Raw genomic sequence first — 20,933 nt, 5'->3', positions numbered from 1 at the left:
CCAAAACGCTTTATTCACATAAGATTAAAATGATTCTAAATTACTTTTGAGGGTTTAAAAGAAAGATTTACAAAACACATTTACCAATGCACATTTCATAAGTGATATCCATGTACCCCATGCCAAAGTCTTTCACAAATCCAGTCTATAATTACAAAACAATTGCAATAATAATATCCATCATAATAAACATTCTCAGACCAGCATTCACATTCTGTTCCATTTCTGAACACTTATAGTTCTGCCTCCAGTCTGTCTAGACATTTTCCCAGTAGATCAAACTGCCATGGACATTTTTCAAATGTTATGAAATTAAAATAACATTAAATAAATACTCGAAACAAGCAAACAAACACACAACCACTCACACATGTTCATGTCTCCTGCCACTCAGCAAAGATTCTTTGCTCTCAAAATCAAGTGAGACAAGTGAGAAAACAATATTTACAGATAACCTCATCAATATTTCAGACGCTCCATCGCCAGCAATTAGCGTCATCATTATGTAAATTGCAAAATACTGTTCAATTTAACGTTGAACGTGAAAGAAAGAAAGAAAGAAAGAAAGAAAGAGAAGCATTTTATAACACTTCAGCATCAGGGTGGATGTTGAAAAGTTGCACATCTGGATTTGGTGCTTCCTCTTCATTGACGTTATTCAGGATGTTTTTCAGACCTTTTTGCCACGAAAGCAGAGTCTCCATTGGTGTCTTTCCATTCTGTAAACAACAGATAATTTTAGGACATATACACTGAAATATACCCATTTAAACAGATCTACTAACTAAGACTTAGAGACAATTCTTTTTGCACTGGCTATTTACATTATCATTTCGAATAAGAAAAAAGAATAAAGCATTGCATTTTGATATTATGAAGAGTCAGTATAGAATCCTGTAATGCTTCAATATGTCTCTAGAGGGCACCATTTAAACTTCAACGCCATATAGTAAGGATTGTATGTATTCTAATTGAACTTACATTGTTTTTGGCGTTTAGACTGGCTCCATACATCATCAGCAGTTTTATCATTTTAAATCTGTTTATCCTCACTGCGTCATGCATTGGTGTGTCTCCCTCCTACATAAACACAATGCATTGGCATTAAAGAAAAAAAAAACAGTGGGACAATGCATTAATATCATGAGTTTGCTATTTAAACTGACACAAAATTAATTTTTCATTAGATTATGACATATATTAAAGTTGCCATATTAAAGGCTCTGAATGTTTTGGAAAATATTTGAATAAAGCGCAAAAAGAATACTTACCCTGTCTTTAGCATTTACATCGGCTCCACAGTGAATGAGAAACTCGGCACATTCATAATGTCCTGTTCGAACTGCAACATGGAGGGGGGTGCTGCACAGCTGAAGATACACAACAAGAGTTTTGGTTAGTATATTTTGTACACACTTAAAACTTTAAGAACAAGAAAGATAAAACTCATCATGAGAATGATTTGTGAATGTTATTATCACTGTCCAAAGATCCATCTGGTGTCAAAGGCTTGCAGGCGTGTTCTATATACCTTGTCTCTGGAGTTGAATTTAGCTCCTTTATTGAGAAGCAGCTCTAGGGCAGGCAGGCTTCCACCTCTGCAGGCCCAGTGCACAGCTGTGGCATCCAGCTAAGAACATACGATAAAGAAATTGCATCTCAGAATCATAATCTAAAATAAATGTGCGATAATATTCTTGTAGCACTGGTGTAACAGTCACATCCACCATCTGTGCTACCTTGTCTTTTTGATCCATGGATGCTCCACTCTCCAGGAGCTTCTGCATGATCTCTGTGTGACCTTGGGCACTGGCTTTATGCAGAGCTGAGCGCTTAAACTGAAAGAGAGAGAACAAGTGAAAGTCAGTGTTGTTATTGTTAATGAAAACTGATCATTTTTGATTGTTGCTTGAACTAAAATCTAAATATTAGATGAAAAACCTACAAAACTAAAACTATAACTTTAAGGTGAAGAACCAAAACACGTTAGTTTGAAATTAAATATAAAAAACTAGTTCTCTGCAACGATTAATCATGATTAATCGCATCCAAAATAAAAGTTTTTGTTTACATAATATATGTGTTTGTACTGTGTATATTTAAGGATATACAAATACTTGCACACATGCATGAATATATTTAAGAAAAATATGTTATTTTTATATATTAAATATATTTATATGTATAATATTAATCATATCAATAAAATTAAATACGTTAATACATGTAAATATATACTGTATGTGTGTGTGTGTATAGATATATACACAGTACACACACATATATTATGTAAACATACTAATTTGGATGCAATTAATCGCGATTAATCGTTGCACTATAAAAAAACGTAATATAGCCATAATAGCTATATAACTGCATATAAATAATACTAAAATAACACTGATGAGAGTTTAAAGGGATAGTTCACCCAAAAATAAAAAAGTGTTCATCATTACTCTCCATAATAGTGTTCCAAACCTTCTGTGGAACATTAAAGATGATATTTTGAAGAATGTTGATAACCAAACAGTTTTGTTTACCATTGACTTCCATTGTAATATGTCTTTTTTTCATTTTTGGGTGAACTCTCCCTTTAATTCTGGAGGACTTCACCGCACAAGCAAAGGAAAATATGAGATGTGTGTGTTTTTGAATTCTACACTCACATGATCGCAGGCATTGGGGTCTCCACCATCTGATAAATATTTCTCAACAACAGGCATTTTATTCTCTGTGACAGCCTTTAGGAAAAGAGCCTGGTCCACGGTTTCAGGCTATAAAAATGTTAGATTATAATTACATCTCAAATCTTTATGATATAGCCGTATCTGTAATGCATTATGAAAGAATTTCCTCACCAGGATATCAGGCTCTGGCTGTTTCTTTGTCATTTGAGTCTTCCTTTCCTTTCTTCTCTTCCTCAGCTGCAAAATATTGTAGAGGTCTTCTACAGTTTCTAATTTTAGTTGTCCTGATCGGTCAACCTAAGAAAAATCAAAAGACGTGTTTTTTCATTATGTTACTATATGAAATTGTAGCCATAGTGTTCAGTTTTATCAAGTTGTATTTATTCTTACATTAAGTTTAAGGTTCTCTTCGCTTGGTTTGATGGTGTCATTCAGGTCCTGTTGTGTCTGTAGTCCATCTTGTTTCTCCTGAATGATGCTGGTTTCATATTCTCCTGCAGCGAACACCTCTGCACAGGCACTTTCTGCCACCTTTCCCTCGGCTCTCTTCCCGGTGACCTGTGATTAGAAGTGACGCTCATCAGTTTTGGATTTCATATACGAAAGAGTAAAAGTCAATAGAGTACAAGCAACTGCAGTCTAGTGTGACCACAGCTTTAACACACTCAGTTTCAAGGACTGAACAGCTTCCAGAGAAAGAACAAGTGTGTAGTTTAAAGCAGATGTAGTTTAATTTAGTGATTGTGTGGGTGGGGTGGAGAGAGCGTTCAGCTGTTTTGAGAACCTAAAAAAATAATTACACACATTTGTGTCGTTTCTCTTGTTTAAAATAGGATGACATGCCCGTGCAGTTGGGTTATTCTAGACACCCTGGATCCTTCCTAATCGCTGACAGATATTTAATAACATCACACTGCTCCATCCCCCTCTCATGCTCATGCTTTTTTCTCTTTAATGCATTCTTTCTTTTGTGCGCTTTCTTTCTGTTATATGCCTAATTTCTTTACTTTCTTTATAAGAATATGTGAACACAAACATTTCCTCTTCTTTTTTTCTTGTATTGTTTATTTAATGCATTTTCTTTATCTCTTGTGGGTTTTCTTAATATAACTTTCAGGTTTTTTCATTGTAAACACTAGCTTTTAGTTTGGGGTTGACCAATTATCAGCCTGGACGATTATTGGTGCCAATATTAAGCATTTTAATATGGTTATCGGTATCGGTTGTATTTCAAAACCGATTTGCTGATAAAATAACTTTTTAATAAGGTTTTTGTTAGAAACCTTGTTATTCTTAATTTTGACATTAATTTTCATTTTTACCCCAGACGTATATATCGGTTATCGGTTTACTCGATCTGTAATAATTGGTATCGGCCATGAAAAACATGTATCGGTCAACCCTTTATTTGCAGTATGCTGTAACAGTAAACAGTGTTATTTTAGTATTATTTATATACTATGTACTTTTAGTTATCGGTAGTATTTCAAAACCGATTTGCCGATAAAATAATTTAAAAGCATTTAAAGAAAGTTTTTGTTAGAGCCCTTGTTATTCTTATTTTTGACAGTAATTTTAACACCAAACATATATATCGGTTCGAAATATTAGTTGTCTGTCTACTTGATCTGTAATAACAGGTATTGGCCATGAAAAACACATATCAGTAAACCCCTAGTTGTAGTACGCTGTAACAGTCAACAGTGTTATTTAAGTATAATTTAAATACTATATACTACTTTTAGTTATCGGTAGTATTTCAAAACAGATTTGCTGATAAAATAATTTAAAAGCATTTAAAGAAAGTTTTTGTCAAATTCTTGTTATTCTTAATTTTGACATTAATTTTCATTTTTACACCAGACATATATAACGGTTTAAAATATCGGTTATCTGTCCGCTTGATAATCGGTAACTGAATAATCGATATTGGCATTGGCCCTGAAAAACACATATCGGTCGACCACTAATTGTAGTATGCTCTAATATTAAACAGTGTTATTTCAGTATTATTTATATACTATGTAGATTTATTTATTTTGTTACCTTCTTTTGCTATTTTTATTATAAAATATTTCTATTTAATTAATTTACATTTTAATTTTAGTAATGTTAGCATTTTATACACATTTTTTTAAATTAGATTTTTCCTCAGCTGTATTTCAACTGGTTAATTTGAGTTATCAATTTTCTTCATTATAAATCTATTTCTTTAGCTAATACGTTTCTTTCTTACAACAATATGTCAGCATAAACAGATTTGGTGCATTTGTGTATTTGTGTTTCTTTTTATTCTTTATGAAAATTAATCATCGTTTCACTACAAATAAAACCAAAAAACCATGGTTACTATAGTTAAACCATGGTAACCATAAATTACCATGGTTTAGCTACACTAACCATGGTATTTGTGGTAAAACTGTGGTTAATATAACTAATACCCCCCAAAAAATGGCTACTACACTTTTACTATAATAAAACCATTGTTAAACACGCATTTGCATGAGATTTTTGCACTTTTATCTTGCAGAAAAGTTCTAATATAAATCTTGAAGTTAGTTGGTAACATGTCAACATTCAGACGAGACTCCCAGCATACTGCATGCATCAGCACAAGACTTACCAGCTCTTCAACACGCAGCAGTCCCATGATGTCTCTGATCTGGAGTTTGTGTTTCAGCTCTCGGTGCGCGTTCTGCTGTAAGGTTGTCAGTGAGGGATGTAGTTCTCCCTATGGTTAATTAGAGTCCCAAAGCGATCGGTGTTGCCTGCTCAGCTCCTTGTTGATCTGTGCATCATCTCTCCATCACCTCTCTTATTTATATACACGCTTCCCGAGTCTGGCGCGGACCATAAAAAAAAGTTAGATCATGTTCCTTACTTTCTCTCCCACTCTTTCACCGCCCACAAAATTCCAATGGCGCGAGACACCTTCATTCATCTTTCCCGAACATCTACTGAATCTCGCAAGCGATGACTGCACGAGGCAGGAACGCGCGGCTTCCGTTCTGGTATGGACTGCGCTGCTCGCCAGAAGCTCCAGACTCCCAGGCTTGACCTACGACCACTGACACGCGGGTGGGCAACAGGTGCACGACAACATGACTGCATGGGCTATTCTGCGCGTGAGAAAAGCAATAAAAAAGCGTGACGCGGTCTTTTAGTCAATTATAGTAAGGGAGACTAGTTGTCACACTTTTCAAGCTTACTCCAGTAAATTTTAGTCTCTTTTATTCAGTTCAGGTTGTATTTAGGCACATGCACTAAAGTCATGCTCACAACATTTCCCTCATTATTGCCATTATAGGTGCCATATATCGGCCTATTCAACTTTTTTTTTCAAGCCTGTGGGCGAGACTTCCGTTCATTAGCCGCTATAGGGAAATAACGAGAAAAATAACAGCGTGCAGTAAACGGGAAAACTGTTTGCACTACAAACCAGTGTGTTCCTAAGGTAATACATTAAAATAATATGGTAAGACACTTGCAATATCAAGCAGCAAAACGAGCTGTTTTGTATAGCTAAAAATAGACTCGATGACCAGAAGTCAGACCCATAAAATTTACAAATGGCCGTGCCCGCTACAGAAAAAATAAGTTAGATAGGGTGAGTTGTCACAAATGGTTAGCTTCCATTATTTTTTCAGGTAAACATAAATAATAAAACAATCACAAATACAAATGAATTAATAAAAAAGCAAAAATACTAAATAAAACACAAAAATATCTATGGAAGCCTGTTTCCGCCATGGAAAAATACGAAAGCTAATTGGGACTTTTTAATCTCACAATTCTGACTTTTTCTCTTGCAATTTCAAGTGTACATCTGACAATTTTGAGTTGACATCTCACAATTATGAAACTCTATATATTTTATTCTCAGAGTTGTGAGCTGACATCTTGCAATTCAGATTCAGATTAAAAAATTAAAAAAACTACTCGTGACTTTTTTCTTGGAATTGAGAGTTTGTATCTAACAGTTCTGACTTTTCTTCTCAGAACTGTGCAGTTCTGACTTTATATTTCAGAATTCTTATCTTGTGAGACATAAACTCAGGATCATGAAAAAAAAATTGTGAAATAAAAAGTCACACACAAAGTACTTTTTTATTAAGTGGTGTGGTGGCTTCTATAGATATTATACTTTTTTGGTTAGAAGAATATATAAATACCTATCAGCTTTGCACTGTGTGACAACTTGCCCCAGTCCCCTATATAGGCTAGTATAGAACAATACAGTAGGCTTATGATAGTCTATAGTACACTATTTATTTGAATATTAGTTTATGAGAATGACATTTATATTCAAGAACAGTTATTTAGTCTTGTACGTCATGGGATAGTTTTTAGTGTTCATGTCACTATGCGCCCTTTTGCATACTTCTTGTGAGGCAATCAAGAGCTGTTAACACTCACTATATTTAATGATCGATTTAATTCAAGCTTCCATTGTATCAAATGATCAGAAATAACATGCCAGGCTGTCAAGTTGCGCAAATCTGTCAAGAGCATGACAGGTATGGAATGATGTCTGTGAACTTCGTTTCACATGACAATACTGTCTGATGAGAGTCGGTAACACAGGCTTTAAATAGCTTTGTGGTAATGACAGAGTGACAAGTTCGAGACACCTTCTCACCACTTATGGACAGGGAGCAATATGTACAGATATATCAAAGCTGATGTCATCCATCAACGGTCGTGTTTTGCAGGTGCAAGCTTCTGCAAAACGCTCCTGCCCTTCAACCACAAGCTGAACAGGTGCAGAATTGCATACAAGTTTGATTGCTCATATGATCAGTTAGTGATACATCTGAAGTTTACTGTAAAGAGTGAGGAGCTCATCCAGCCCATCAGCCATAAATCAAAATCAATTGTGATATTATTTGAAGTGCTGTTTTCCTTAAAAGGAGACACTTAGGCCACTGTCTGGACCTATATCTGAGAGTTACCAAAGGTCATGACTCAAGATGTACAAGTGACTAATGAGAGGAGCTTTCAGGCCATTTTGAAGTGTCTGCTCAAGGGCAAAAAGCTAGATTGTCACTTGTGAAGTTCATACCTTTTTATTAACCTCAATGCTCAAATCCTCAAATGCTTTTTTATGCTTTCAACAACATTACAACAATATAAACAAAATTCACAAACAAGCACATGACCTTAGTATTAAACATTAGAAAATAAAAATGTTAGTACTACACTGAAAAACATTGTTTGTTTGTTTGTTTTAAATTTACATCTACATACAGTTTTATGCAAAAGTTTGGGTACCCCTTGCAGAATCTGTCAAAATAGAGCTGGGAGGGGGTGAAATCTTTTTGAATTTGAAGATCAAAGTAAATTGTATTTAATTTGTCTTCCAGGCAACATGCAAGTATCTTCTATTGCTTCCAAAGGGCAGTACTAAATGGAAAAAAATTATATTTCAACAAAATAAGAATAATTTGGACATCTTCATCCTGTTCAAAAGTTTTCACCCCCCGGCTCTTACATTTAACCTGTTTAATGCAACGTGTTTCCTTCTGACGCATCAGTGAACGTTTGAACCTTTGTTAATAGTTGTGTTTGAGTCCCTCAACTGTCCTCATTGTGAAAAGATGGATCTTTGTTTTTTATTTATTTAATTATTTATAATTTATTCATATATTCCTCCACGCGTAGTATGCCATTTTAAAAAAATTACACGGCTGCATCTTGAATGACGCACTGTACACTATGCACTTTTACACTATGTACTTATGCACTATGTACTCAACAATTAGCTATTAAGGTTATTTTGACATTCATAATCAGAGTCTGATAGCCCCTCCCCCCTCACTACATATTTAAAGCTGCGACAGTTGCGTGCATGAAGTGTCCAACATGCCACACTTTGTTATATAAGTGCATCATCCAGGTATTTAAAGTGCACTTTTACATATTGGAATTTTTAGTGTGAATAAACTACTCACACTATTTATACAATAAAACATCATAGAATATTGCATAAGTACATAATTTGGGATGCACCTATAGTGTAGCCTTACTATGAAATGACACTTTTTCCTTTTAAAATTCCTTTTTATTGGCACAAAGATATTTTTATTATAATATAAAATGTATAAGCAATAATCAATTAATTAAAATATAAAAAGTTGGGTTACTATGGTCAGCCTGGACGGAAGAGCAGGGAAATCACGCCTCAGCCTAAGATCAGTTTTAGCTTTCTGTAGGGTGTGGGACATTTGGACAGGGCGCAGCAGTACTCCTGCTGTAGGCTGTTAAGTCATGGATCTAGTGGAGTCCTCTCACATTATTTGAGACAGAAGCCCTCGAAATATGACACTTATGCCTATTAATAGTAGTATCCAATGGTGGTGTTAAACTCTTATGGAACAGACTTTCATGATTCAAAAAATGCAACAAAAACTACGAGCAATAAGATTAATAAACAAAAACTTGGATCAGTGACTGACTCACACATTTTGTTTGAATACTATATTTTAAGTAGCTAATAAGTGCCCCCCCTTCTATTCCATCAGAGATAAACAATTCCCTGCAATGCAGCATTTTTGACAATCTCCTAGACGCTGCACCGGCAATGAAAGAGAGCAGCGTCCTTCTCTCTGATATTCAGTATCAGAAAATTCAGTTTTGAAGGCGTAGCCCCATGTGTTTTCATACACATGTGTATCTGTGTTTGTATTGACAGGTGTGAGGTTTAGTTAAATTTAGCCATTGGCTTTGTGGGTGTCTCTAATAAGGGTTATTTACGGGGTGTTATCAAGTGTATATGTGTCAGTATTATTGAAGGCTTGCAGGGATTCAGAGCTCTAACCCACTAACCTTGGCAAATGGCTTCTCTGGCAAGTGATTGCATGTGTGCGGCACACGCAACAGCTGCCTTAGTTGTTATTGATATAGAGATGATTTTTTATTTTTGTGGATCCAAACAGGCACCACACCAGAATAACTGGGCATACTCAGAGTTTAGTTAGCAGGATGTACACAGACAACCCACTCGTTCCTGCCCACTCACATGCATACATACAGTTGAAGTCAAAAGTTTACATACACCTTATGTTTTTTAAATGTTAACCAAAATAAGAGGGATTGTACAAAAGGCATGTTGTTGTTGTTTTTAGCACTGACCTGAAAAAGATATTTCACATAAAAGACATTTACATATAGACCAACATGAGAAAATAATAGTTGAATTTATTAAAATGACCCCATTCAAAAGTTTACATCCCTTTGATTCTTAATTCTGTGTTGTTACCTGAATGATCCATAGCTGTGTTTGTTTTTAGTTGTACATGAGTCACTTGTTTCACCTGTACTGAAAAATCCTTCAGGTCCCACAAATTATTTGATTTTTCAACATTTCTGTGTATTTGAATCCTTTCCAACAATGACTGTATGATTTTGAGGTCCATCTTTTCACACTGAGGACAACTGAAGGACTCATATGCAACTATTACAGAAGGTTCAAACGCTCACTGATGCTACATAAAGAAAACACAATGCATTAAGAACTAGGGGGTGAAAACTTTTTTAATTTAAAGATCAGGGTAAATGTAACTTATTTTGTCTTCTGGGAAACATGAAGTATCCTCTGTAGCTTCTGAAGGGCTGTAATAAATGAAAAAAATATGATATTTAGGCAAAATAAAAAAAACGTCCATATCTTCATGCTGTTCAAAAGTTTACACCCCCAGCTCTTAATGCATCTTTTTTTCTTCTGGAGAATCAGAGAGCATTTGAACCTTCTGTAAAAGTTGCATATGAGTCCCTCAGTTGTCCTCAGTGTGAAAAGATGGATCTCAAAATCATGAAGTCATTGTTGGAAAGGGTTAAAATACACAAAAATGCTGAAAAAACAAAGAATTTGTGGGACCTGAAGGATTTTTTCTAAAGATCAGTGGACAGTTTTAACAGTTCGGGACAAACAAGAGACTCACGATGAACTAAAATCACAAAAAAAAACAAACAAACAAACAAACAAAAACACAGCTGTGGATCATTCAGGTAACAAGAGAGTGTTAAGAATCAAGTGTATGTAAACTTTTGAACAGGGTCAGCTATTTTTTTCTCTTGTGGACTATATGTCTTTTATGTGAAATATCTTATCCAGGTCAGTACTAAATAAAAATGACGTGTTTTGAATGATCCCTCTTATTTTGGTAAAAAAAAAAAAAAAACATTTTGCAGATTCTGCAAGGTGCATATAAACTTTTGACTTCAACTGTACTTAAAAACATACTCAGAAACATATGCTATAATAATAGTAATGAAGAAACATACATGTATCGAAATGTACAAGTGTTATGTGATAAATCTATATATTTTAAAGTTATTTTATAGGTGTAAGCGTAAACAAGTGTTCAAAATGATTAAATCTCAATACAAATGGCTATTTGGAAATCTGATTTAACCCTAGAGCTGGTTAGGAGGCCCAGGCCATACTGGAGAGGGTTAACAGTAGAACGTCAGCAAATCAAACATACTGTAAGAATGTGGAATCATGTTCTCACAATGGCAGGGGCTTGGAATGCTATAGGGATTCAGAAGTGCTGTGAAGTTTTAGGAATGGTGAGGGGATTTAGGAACTTCCAGTTATGGGAATTCTATGTCCACAGCTGTGTCCATATGGCTCATGTGTTGTTTCAAGATAATATATCTTCCCTCAAGGTTTTGCATGACAGCTCACATGCTGACCACTTGATCCCATCGATGTGTCCACAACACACATATATTTCCTCACCACCTGATCATTCCAAGAGTGCTCAGGAAGCTTCTATGACAAGACAACATCTTTTACTGGCGACTTACAATATGTGTATTGGAATGCTTCCACATTTCGGTCTGAGTGATGAAAGAGCACAGACTGTTTAAACAATACAATAAAATCACTTAAAACATGAGTTTTTTAATAGTAGATTCTGTTATCAATAGCAAGTTTATTAAAGGGATAGTTCACCCAGAAGTTAAATCGTTGTCATTATTTACTCACACTCATGTCGTTCCAAACCCGTAAGACTTTTGTTAATCTTCGGAACACAAATTAAGATATTTTTGATGAAATCCGAGAGCTTTCTGACCCTGCATAGTCAGCAACACAGCTTCTGTGGCCCAAAAAGGTAGTAAGGGCGTCATTAAAATAGTCCGTGTGACATCAGTGGTTCAACCATAATGTTATCAAGCTACGAGAATACTTTTTGTGCACAAAGAAAAAAAAATGACTTAATTAAACAATTCCTTCTTTTCAGTGTCAGTCTTCGCCCGCATGTTCTTGAGAGTACAGTGACGCATACATGTGGTGCTGCTGACGCAGGAGCCGGCATTCTGACTTCTGAACCTGGATCCACTGCGCCTTGTTTACGCATGTCTGAAGATTTTGACAGAGAGGATGACTTGCAATTTTTTGCCCAGCCTTACTAATTTGAACGAGACTATACATGATGAACTAAGAGAGATGGACTTTCTATGTCAGAACACCAGCTCCTGCGTCAGCAGCACCACACGCACACGGAAGAGAATAAATTATTGAATAAATTTGTTATTTTTGTTTTCTTTGTACACAAAAGTATTCTTGTAGTGTCATAAAATTACGGTTGAACCAATGATGTCACATGGACTATTTTAACAATATTCTTCTTGGTCTGTCGGTAGCATTGCTGTTTATGCAGGGTCAAAAAGCTCTCAGATTTCATCAAAATCTTAATTTCTTAATTTGTGTTCTAAAGATGAATGAAGGTCTAATGAGTTTGGAATGACATGAAGTGAGTAATTAAAGACAGAATTTTTATTTTTGGGTGAACAATCCATTTATTTTATTGTACCCTGAGGGATTATGAAAAGCATGTCTAATAATTAACTCAGGCAAAGACATATCAACAGTCCAGTCTCCTGAGAAAATATAAGTATTATACGGTCATGATTTTGTATGATGTGATTTGCATGGAAACATTAACAACCCCTAAAACTAACCATCAGAAGATCATACGAGAACATACAAATGAGATTGTATGAATTAGCCACTAATTCACCAAAGAGTAAAATATTGACAAGTTGTTAAATAACAACTAAAGTCACTTCCTTCCAAAGACATAAAAACCACTGCAGACTTCCACCAACCAGTCTCTGTGAGATACACCATAACCAAAAACGTACACTGAAATGGTTGAGGTCTCAGCAGATTTCAAAAGAGCAGAGGAGAAGAATTACTACAGAAACACAATTAATGCAAGTACACAAACACAGATACAAAGGGCTTGGCCAGACCTCAGCCTTGTTAAACATAGGCTATACTCTTACATTTGTTTGATGATAACCAACATTCTCATGCCTCTAACAATAAGTGGTATTATTTGATGTAGACATACTGATTGTAACACACTCAGCAAAATTATTTCTCAGCTTGTTGCTCCTCCATGACAGTAATTTGCTTAGAAGAAAAAAAGAAACGTACAGGATGAGGTTTAGGCCAAATCAGGTCAGAACAATACTTAATTACATGAACACTTGGCCAAATTGGATGTCATTAAATATGTCAGAGCGCAATTCATTAACAAACACAAGTATGCACTGAATCCTCAGTGCTGCCACAAGAGGTGCTATAACAGGAATTTGCACGTCATTGTGTTACAAAAAATTGTGACAAATCGGGTCCATTCATCAACTATCAATTAAAGGGATAGTACACCCAAAAATGAAAATTCTGTCATTAATTACTCACCCTCATGTTGTTCCAAACCCTTAAGGCCTTTGTTTGTCTTCAGAACACAAATTAAGATGTGTTGTTTACATGCGAGGAAAGTGTGCACATGCGTTGTGATACTCTCCAAAATGGCGCTAGGCTGACACAGAGGAGAACTGTTGAACAAAGTTATTTTTGTTTTCTTTGTGCAAAAAAATATTCTTGTAGCTTCATAAAATTACGATTGAACCACTGATGTGACATGGACTATTTTGTTGATGTTCTTGGTACCTTTCTGCACCTTGAAAGTGGTAGTACCCTTGCTCTCTGTGGATGGTCAGAGAGCTCTTGGTTTTCATCAAAAATATCTTAATTTGTGTTCCAAAGATGAACAAAGGTTTTACGGGTTTGGAACAATATGAGGGTGAATAATTAATGACAGAATTTTCATTTTGGGGTGAACTAACCCCTTTAATAGTTAAATCAAGCACACACAAACAATATTAATTTAAAGCATGTAGCCTAAACATTTGCTTACTATATAGTACGTAATAAAACGATTTGGACAATTTCTTTCATTTAAAGATCTTGAACATCAGTAATAATAAACAAATAATTAAACATGATTATAACATGTAATCACAGTAAAGATTGTTGTGTTATATAAGCTAAGCTATGAGGCTAAATGGGTATTTCCAGTACTAAAGCAGACAGTAATGGCCATTATAATTATAATCATTATAATCATTATAACATTTCCAATCATTTCGATGGAGAGCTGTCGATTTCTAACGACAGAGGTCGTTGGCGATGGGATGGGGCGTGTCCAGCGACTCAACAAAGTTCAGAATCCTTCAACTTTATGCAAATGAAGAGCAACTTTCGGAAGCGACAGCCAAAAGGAAAGAAGATGGTAGAGCTCATGTGATTGTTCTCCTCTCAGCTGTAGATAAACATACGCAGTGGAAAAAGGTAGGCTCTGCTTCTTATTCATTTTTGTTTGTATGTACAGATTTAATTGATATTTAATCTTTTGCCTCCAAACTGCTTGTATTTAGTGGCAAGAAACCTGATTTGCTGTCAAGCCAACTGGTAGTGAGAACGCCCACTAGCAACCTATCTGACATACAGCAACATAAGTCACTGCTAGTGTGAACGCAACTTTAGTCAGGTTAGATGCAATACTGAATATAACATGGAAGAAAACAAGACTGTGAGGAATGGACTCAGCATCTTTACAATAACACACTGTATTCACCTTATATTTCACCGCGGAAGTAAGCTGTTTTCTGTGAATGTGCGAGACTTCTGGTTCATTAGGGAACTAACGGGAAGAATAACAAAGTGTAGTAAACGCTAAAACTGTTTGCACTACAAACCAATGTGTTCATAATTAAGACAATACATTAAAATAATATGGAAAGAAACACCAGTATGCAATATCAAGCACAAAAAACTAGCGGTTTTGTACAGCTAAAAACAGTTGTAAGCGAATGACACCGGAAGCCAGACCCATTACATTTACAATTGGCCGCACCCACTCTTACAGAAAAAATACGCTTGACAAAAGTCCTAGATCACATAATTTTCACAAACTGGTGTGAACAATGGTGTGAACACTGGTGTGTTGTTAAACAAACTCAATAATGCTTGTTGTTGAATGCACTGCACTTGTATCCCTAACAACCTGGTTTTCATCCCTGTTAAACATTAATTATGGTGCTCTAACTAAGGTCTACGAAGACCCAATTTCGAAGGAGAACCCGATTTATCACAACACAGACACATTTTTTAACACACACTAATTCCTGTTATAGCGCCCCTTGCAGCAGAGCTGAGAATGCAGCGCATACTTGCGTTGGTTAATGAACTGGCACATTTAATGACTTTTAATGAGGTTAATAGTTCCAGGACTGAGCTCACCTCAAACTAAATAGGTCAAAATGAAATCTAGTTAACACTGGAGGTGAATTTAGAGTAGCATAGGTCCATTTTTGAGGGATATGTTAGACATTATAGAAGGTGTTTTGGTCTGCTTAAGGTTTCTGAGAGTCCACATGGATTGACTAATGCTATGTTTAAGCTCTAAGCCAGCCATGAACACTAGAGGGAAAAGAGATTGTGTGTGTACATACAGTACAGCAGACATTTGAGAATGCAGTCACACACTGAGTTTTGAGATTTAAGATTTTACTTTTACGGCCTTTCTTGCAGCTGCTGAAGTGTTATAAATTACATACACACACATTACTTTATGGGCCTGTATTTTGTTTCCCTTCCCTGTGCCAAACTTGATCACTCATTCACATACAGCCATAATGTGATGATCACCTGGTTCACAGGTTCGTTTCACAGCTGTTCGCTTTTTAGCTGAAATAATTCTTTGAAATTCAAATATGTCTCTTATGAGTCTGTGTTGTGACTTGAGAATGTGTTTTTTGAGCTTTGCCTTTGTTCGCAGTGTTATGCAAGCAGTATTGCTTAGCTACCACTTTTTCTCTCTCTTACTTTCTCCCCTTTTATTCGTCTATTTCATGTCATCACAGTCAGTGGGAAGCAAAGAGTTCATTGTTCCCTTCTTTTTAGTTAAAGCAACAGAATCTTATCTGCTTCTGCAGTCATTGTGTGAGGGGATGAGAGCGAGAGGAAGAGAAAAAAGATGTGAGAGAGCAAGACGAGCAGGAAGGAGCAAGACGGTGCAGAACAGAATATCTTTATTACGGTAAAAGCTATCACTCAATATAAAATAGCCTGTGTAATGTTAATGATTCTCTTTTTTTACATTTCTGTCTCAGATTTTTCTGTTGTCTCATTAGTGTGAAAAAATTTTGTATTTGTGTCTAAAATATGTTATAGACTAAATTTATGCTTTAATATGTCGTTTCTCTTAGTTGTCACGTACAACATTTTATAGGTACAATACAAGTCAAAAGTTTTTGAATTTTGAATTTTTTTTTAAAGAAGTCTCTTCTGCTCACCAAGTATTTATTTGATTCAAAGTACAGCAAAAACAGTAAAATTCTGAAATATTTTTAGCATTTAAATCAAAACTGTTTTCTATTTGAATATATGTCATTTATATTTTATATTTATATATTTTCAGCATCATTACTCCAGTCTTCATTGTCACATGACCCTTCAGAAATCATTCTAATATGCCGCTTTGCTGTTTAAGAAACTATTAATACTAATAATAATAATATTTAAAACAGTTGAGAATTTTTCAGAATTCTTTGATGAATAGAAAGCATTTATCTGAAATAAAAAGCTTTTATACTACACCATTTCAAAGCTTGGAGTTTTTTTTTTTTTTGGGTTTAAGAAATAAATTATTTAAATTAATATTTTTATTTAGCAAGGATGCTTTAAATTGATGAAAAGTGATAATAAAGACATTTATAATGTTACAGAAGATTTCTATTTCAGATAAATGCTGTTCTTCTGAACTTTCTGTTTATCAAAACCTGGAAAAACTCTATATTTAGCTGTTTTCAACATAAAAATAATAATAAATGTTTTTTTGAGCAGCAAATCAGAATATTAGAATGATTTCTGAAGGATCATGTGATTGGAGTAATAATTCTAAAAATGCAGCTTTAAAATCACAGGAATAAATTGCATTTTAAAATATATTCAGATAGAACAGTTGTTTTAAATAATAAAAATATTTCAACATTTTAATGGTTTTGCTGTGCTTTGAATCAAATAAATGCAGGCTTGGTGAGCAGAAGAGACTTCTTTAAAAAACATAAAAAATCTTACTGTTCAAAACTTTTTGACTGGTAGTGTATGTAAGGGTATGTCCATATTTATTTATCATTGATTGATTGCCAGTACATGCATTCCTCTTCATGACAGGTTATGTTTGACAAGCAAACAATCAGTTCCTTGACAAACCAGCTGTCAGAACAGACATGGTAACCTCGAGCTTTATGCATCAGTTGTTGAGACTCATCTCTGATGTTGTTACAATGTATCAGTGCAATGCTTTGAAGTTCTATCTGGTCTAGAAAATCTTATTTGCACGTTAATAACTCCTGCTCTTTGAGTAGCACACACTGAATGCCTTTGAAATGACAGGTGATCGCTTCCTTTGTTATTTTCCTGCATCTCACTGTTTTCATGTATTTTTCTATTGTTGTTGTTTCTATAAATAGTGCTTTCTAATAGCAAGAATTTGAAGGACACCCAGAAGTATAAAAAGAAAATCTCACAAAAACATTTTTAATCCATCCTCAAATGCATGTAAACATTCCCGCTGTTTGCGTGCACATAAAGAGAATGTTTATGGACGCCACACATAATTTTAGCACCCATGTAAACAATGTGTTGATGAATAATTATGTACACATCTGAATAAAGACATCACAATGCACTTGGGGAGAAGAGATGTCAGAAGATCTTTCACTGAGGAGCTGGATATTCAGTTCAAAGGGCACTGCACTTATGTTCTGTTGCTATGGTAACATACAGTAATGGAGAGTGTTTACATTATTCAAAGCTATAACACAAAGATGTGTATCTCATTAAGAAATGTACATGTATCACTATTGAGTGTGTGCTCTTACCCACACACAAAGGACTCACCCACACACTTAGGAGTAAAGGAAGGAGTTTGAGGGCCTTTTAAATATACTATCCTGTATATTAGACGGTAGCTGGGAGGGTTGCAGCATCTTAAACAGTGTTAGAGTGCATGGGATGAAAACTGAGATAAAAGCCTTAAGTAAAGGAGACTGGGGCTAGTTGTCACACTGAGGAAGATGTCTCATCTATATCTGTCTTCAGTCAAAATATCCTTTCTAGCAGTGATTTGATTTTGAATACTTTGTTTAATACTGCACTGTAAACCCTGATAAGTTAACAGAATTTAAAAAAATTAAGGCAATTGATGAGTAAATAAACTTAAAAATCATGTTTTCAGAAGGTAAATATTTCTATTACATTCTACATGTACTTTTTCATTACAGTTTATTAAATTAGAAGTTTTTATTAAGTCTACTTAAATGTTATAAGTTATTATGACTCAATTCCCAGTCACATTTGCCATTGTATTACATTAACAAGACATTTAAAAATTACAAAATGAATCAAAAACTATTAGTATTACTTAACTCGATATTATTTAGTAGCACTTAAACAAATTAATATTACCATACTCAAAATCATGTGGCTAAAAACAAAAACTTTCTGGCAACTGATTGCCTCAAATACAACTAACAACTAACTTCAATAACTTGAGTGATGTCTTTTAGTGAACTGTATTTTCTTGACCTCTTCCATTTAACACAGTGCAAATTAATCTTTAAAAATGCAATAATATATGGAAATATATGGAAAGTAGCAGTTGGTAGCAGTTTACAATAAGTAGTAATGTTAACTAATGTTAACTACAATATAGTTAACATGAAGTTACTAACATTAACATTACTTCTATAGCATTCTTCAACTAAATAATATTAATACAATTCAGTAAATTCTCAGTAAAATCTCATATTTTTACATTAGGTCTTAAGCAAGTGAGTACAATAAACTCAAAAAAGGTTTCAAAAAAGGTTGTTCTCGTAAATACCACAGAAAAACACATGTAATTTCTACATGAAAAAGTCAGGCAATTAAAAAAAACAAAGTAAATTCTATATTGGTACTCAATTCAAGCTTGTAGAAGTTAAAGCGTAAATATAAACGTTATAAAACTAAGTTTAACCTACTCAGCTTTACTGATATTGGTGTTTCCTTCATGCACTGGGGCATGAATAATTAATAAAGTTGATTTTTTTTCCTGTCTTCCAGCTGTATTTATACAGTTTTATCATTGCTTTTGTTGTTAGAGTTAGTAACTTGTAATTTTGTTATATCTAGAGTTAATTTTCTACTCAGAATGACACATTCATATTCAAAAATGAACCACAGAATGTTACCGTCATCATGTATTGTGTACCAAGTATTGAAGTCTCTGTGTTCATATGAGTGCTGCATTACTAAATATGTATATATGGTGTTTACATTATATTTATTGTATAATTTGCTTAGATGTTTCTGAAAAAAATCATGATTTAATTGATGCTATATTAAGTAAAATAAAATAAAAAAAATATAAAGTAAACTTTGACTAAAAGTAAAAATTACTCAAACTTTTACAGGCCAAGCTTTAGGTTACTTAGGCACATACCAGGTAAGTCGATACTATAGGTAAAATTATATATAATTATGTAATATTTACTTAATTTCTTTATGAATGTTAAGTTCAATAGTAAGTAGACTGTGCAGAGCAGTAGCAGTAAAATTTACTCAAAATGTTTAGTGCAAATTGTTCCGAAGATTTTTTTTTAAGTAAATCCTACAGGACAAAGATATATGTTTTTAAAATGTTACTTTTAGAAAATTACTTTTAAAAATATATAAATATTTAACCAAATTGTACTAAATTATTGTATGTTAGAAGTTTTATGCATTTAATTTAAAAAATATATTAAACTAGTTGTTGTACAAAAATATTTATTTTTTATTTATTATTATTTTGTTCTTTTTATTTATGTAGTTATAGTCTTATTTATTTGCTTTTTTTGTGCTTCAGAACTGTTTTGCGGTTTACTACAGCAGACACTTGTGACAGCAGATTAATACAGTGCCATGCTATCAATATATTTTGGCAAAAAAGGTAAATACTTTTTTGTATTCAGCACTATATATATAAAATATTTAAAAAAAAAAAAAAAAAAAAAAAAAAAAAAAAAAAAAAAAAAACAATAACAAATATCATTTGAGGGCTAGAGCCCCTGCCCTTTTTCCAAAAATAACCAAAAGTGCCCCTCTTTCAACGATAATTGTCAACAATAATACTGTGGTCAATAAAACAAAATGCACAATGTATTTTTGACAAATAAATAAATGTAACTAAATAAACTATAACTACATAAATAAAAATATCAAAATAATAATAAATAAAAATAAATATTTTTGTACAACAAATAGTTTAATATTTTTTATAAATTAAATGAATAACACAACACTTCTAAAATAAAATAACTTAGTACAATTTGGTTAAATGTTTATATATTTTTAAAAGTAATTTTATAAAAGTAACATTTTAAAAACATATACCTTTGTCCTGTAGGATTTACTTTAAAAAAAATCTTTGGAAGAATTTGCACTAAACATTTTAAGTCAATTTTACTGCTACTGCTCTGTACAATCTACTTACTACTGAACTTAACATCCATAAAGAAATTATATATATAAACGCGAAGGACTTTATTTTATAATTTTATAAATAATATAAATTTAATTTATTTAATAATAAAATAAATAATTTTACGAATTGATTTTATAATTTTACTATAGTAGTTGTTAAATTAGAATGACTCTGAATTTTTTTTTTTTTTTTTACATTTGAGCCCCTTCTGAGAAACTCTTTGCACATCCCTGCTCTGTGGCCCACTGACTTTAAGAGATTGACTTAATAATGCTCGGCTGGTGAGAAACTGCTCCAAAGTGTTCTCTCCTCCACTGGTATCAATCCACAGCACCGCGTAAACAAGCGCGTGAGTCCCCCGCCCCTTCTCTGC

General features: G+C 33.8%; 1 protein-coding gene across 1 annotated transcript; it reads right to left on the bottom strand.

Annotated features, from left to right (window-relative positions):
* Window positions 1-5,683, bottom strand: ankrd1a (ankyrin repeat domain 1a (cardiac muscle)). The gene is made up of 9 exons (XM_051133467.1): window positions 5,311-5,683; window positions 3,078-3,245; window positions 2,859-2,984; window positions 2,667-2,774; window positions 1,740-1,838; window positions 1,532-1,630; window positions 1,272-1,370; window positions 982-1,080; window positions 1-719 (listed from the first exon to the last, which is right to left on the bottom strand). The coding sequence occupies exons 1-9, from the start codon at window positions 5,335-5,337 to the stop codon at window positions 582-584; spliced, it is 963 nt and encodes a 320-aa protein (XP_050989424.1). The 5' UTR covers window positions 5,338-5,683; the 3' UTR covers window positions 1-581.
* Between the last annotated feature and the right edge of the window lie 15,250 nt (window positions 5,684-20,933).

The sequence above is a fragment of the Labeo rohita genome, chromosome 17 (assembly GCF_022985175.1).
Source record: "Labeo rohita strain BAU-BD-2019 chromosome 17, IGBB_LRoh.1.0, whole genome shotgun sequence".
NCBI lineage: Eukaryota > Metazoa > Chordata > Actinopteri > Cypriniformes > Cyprinidae > Labeo > Labeo rohita.
The sequence above is the reverse complement of the archived record's forward strand: the minus strand, read 5'-3'. Positions and strand labels throughout refer to the sequence as shown.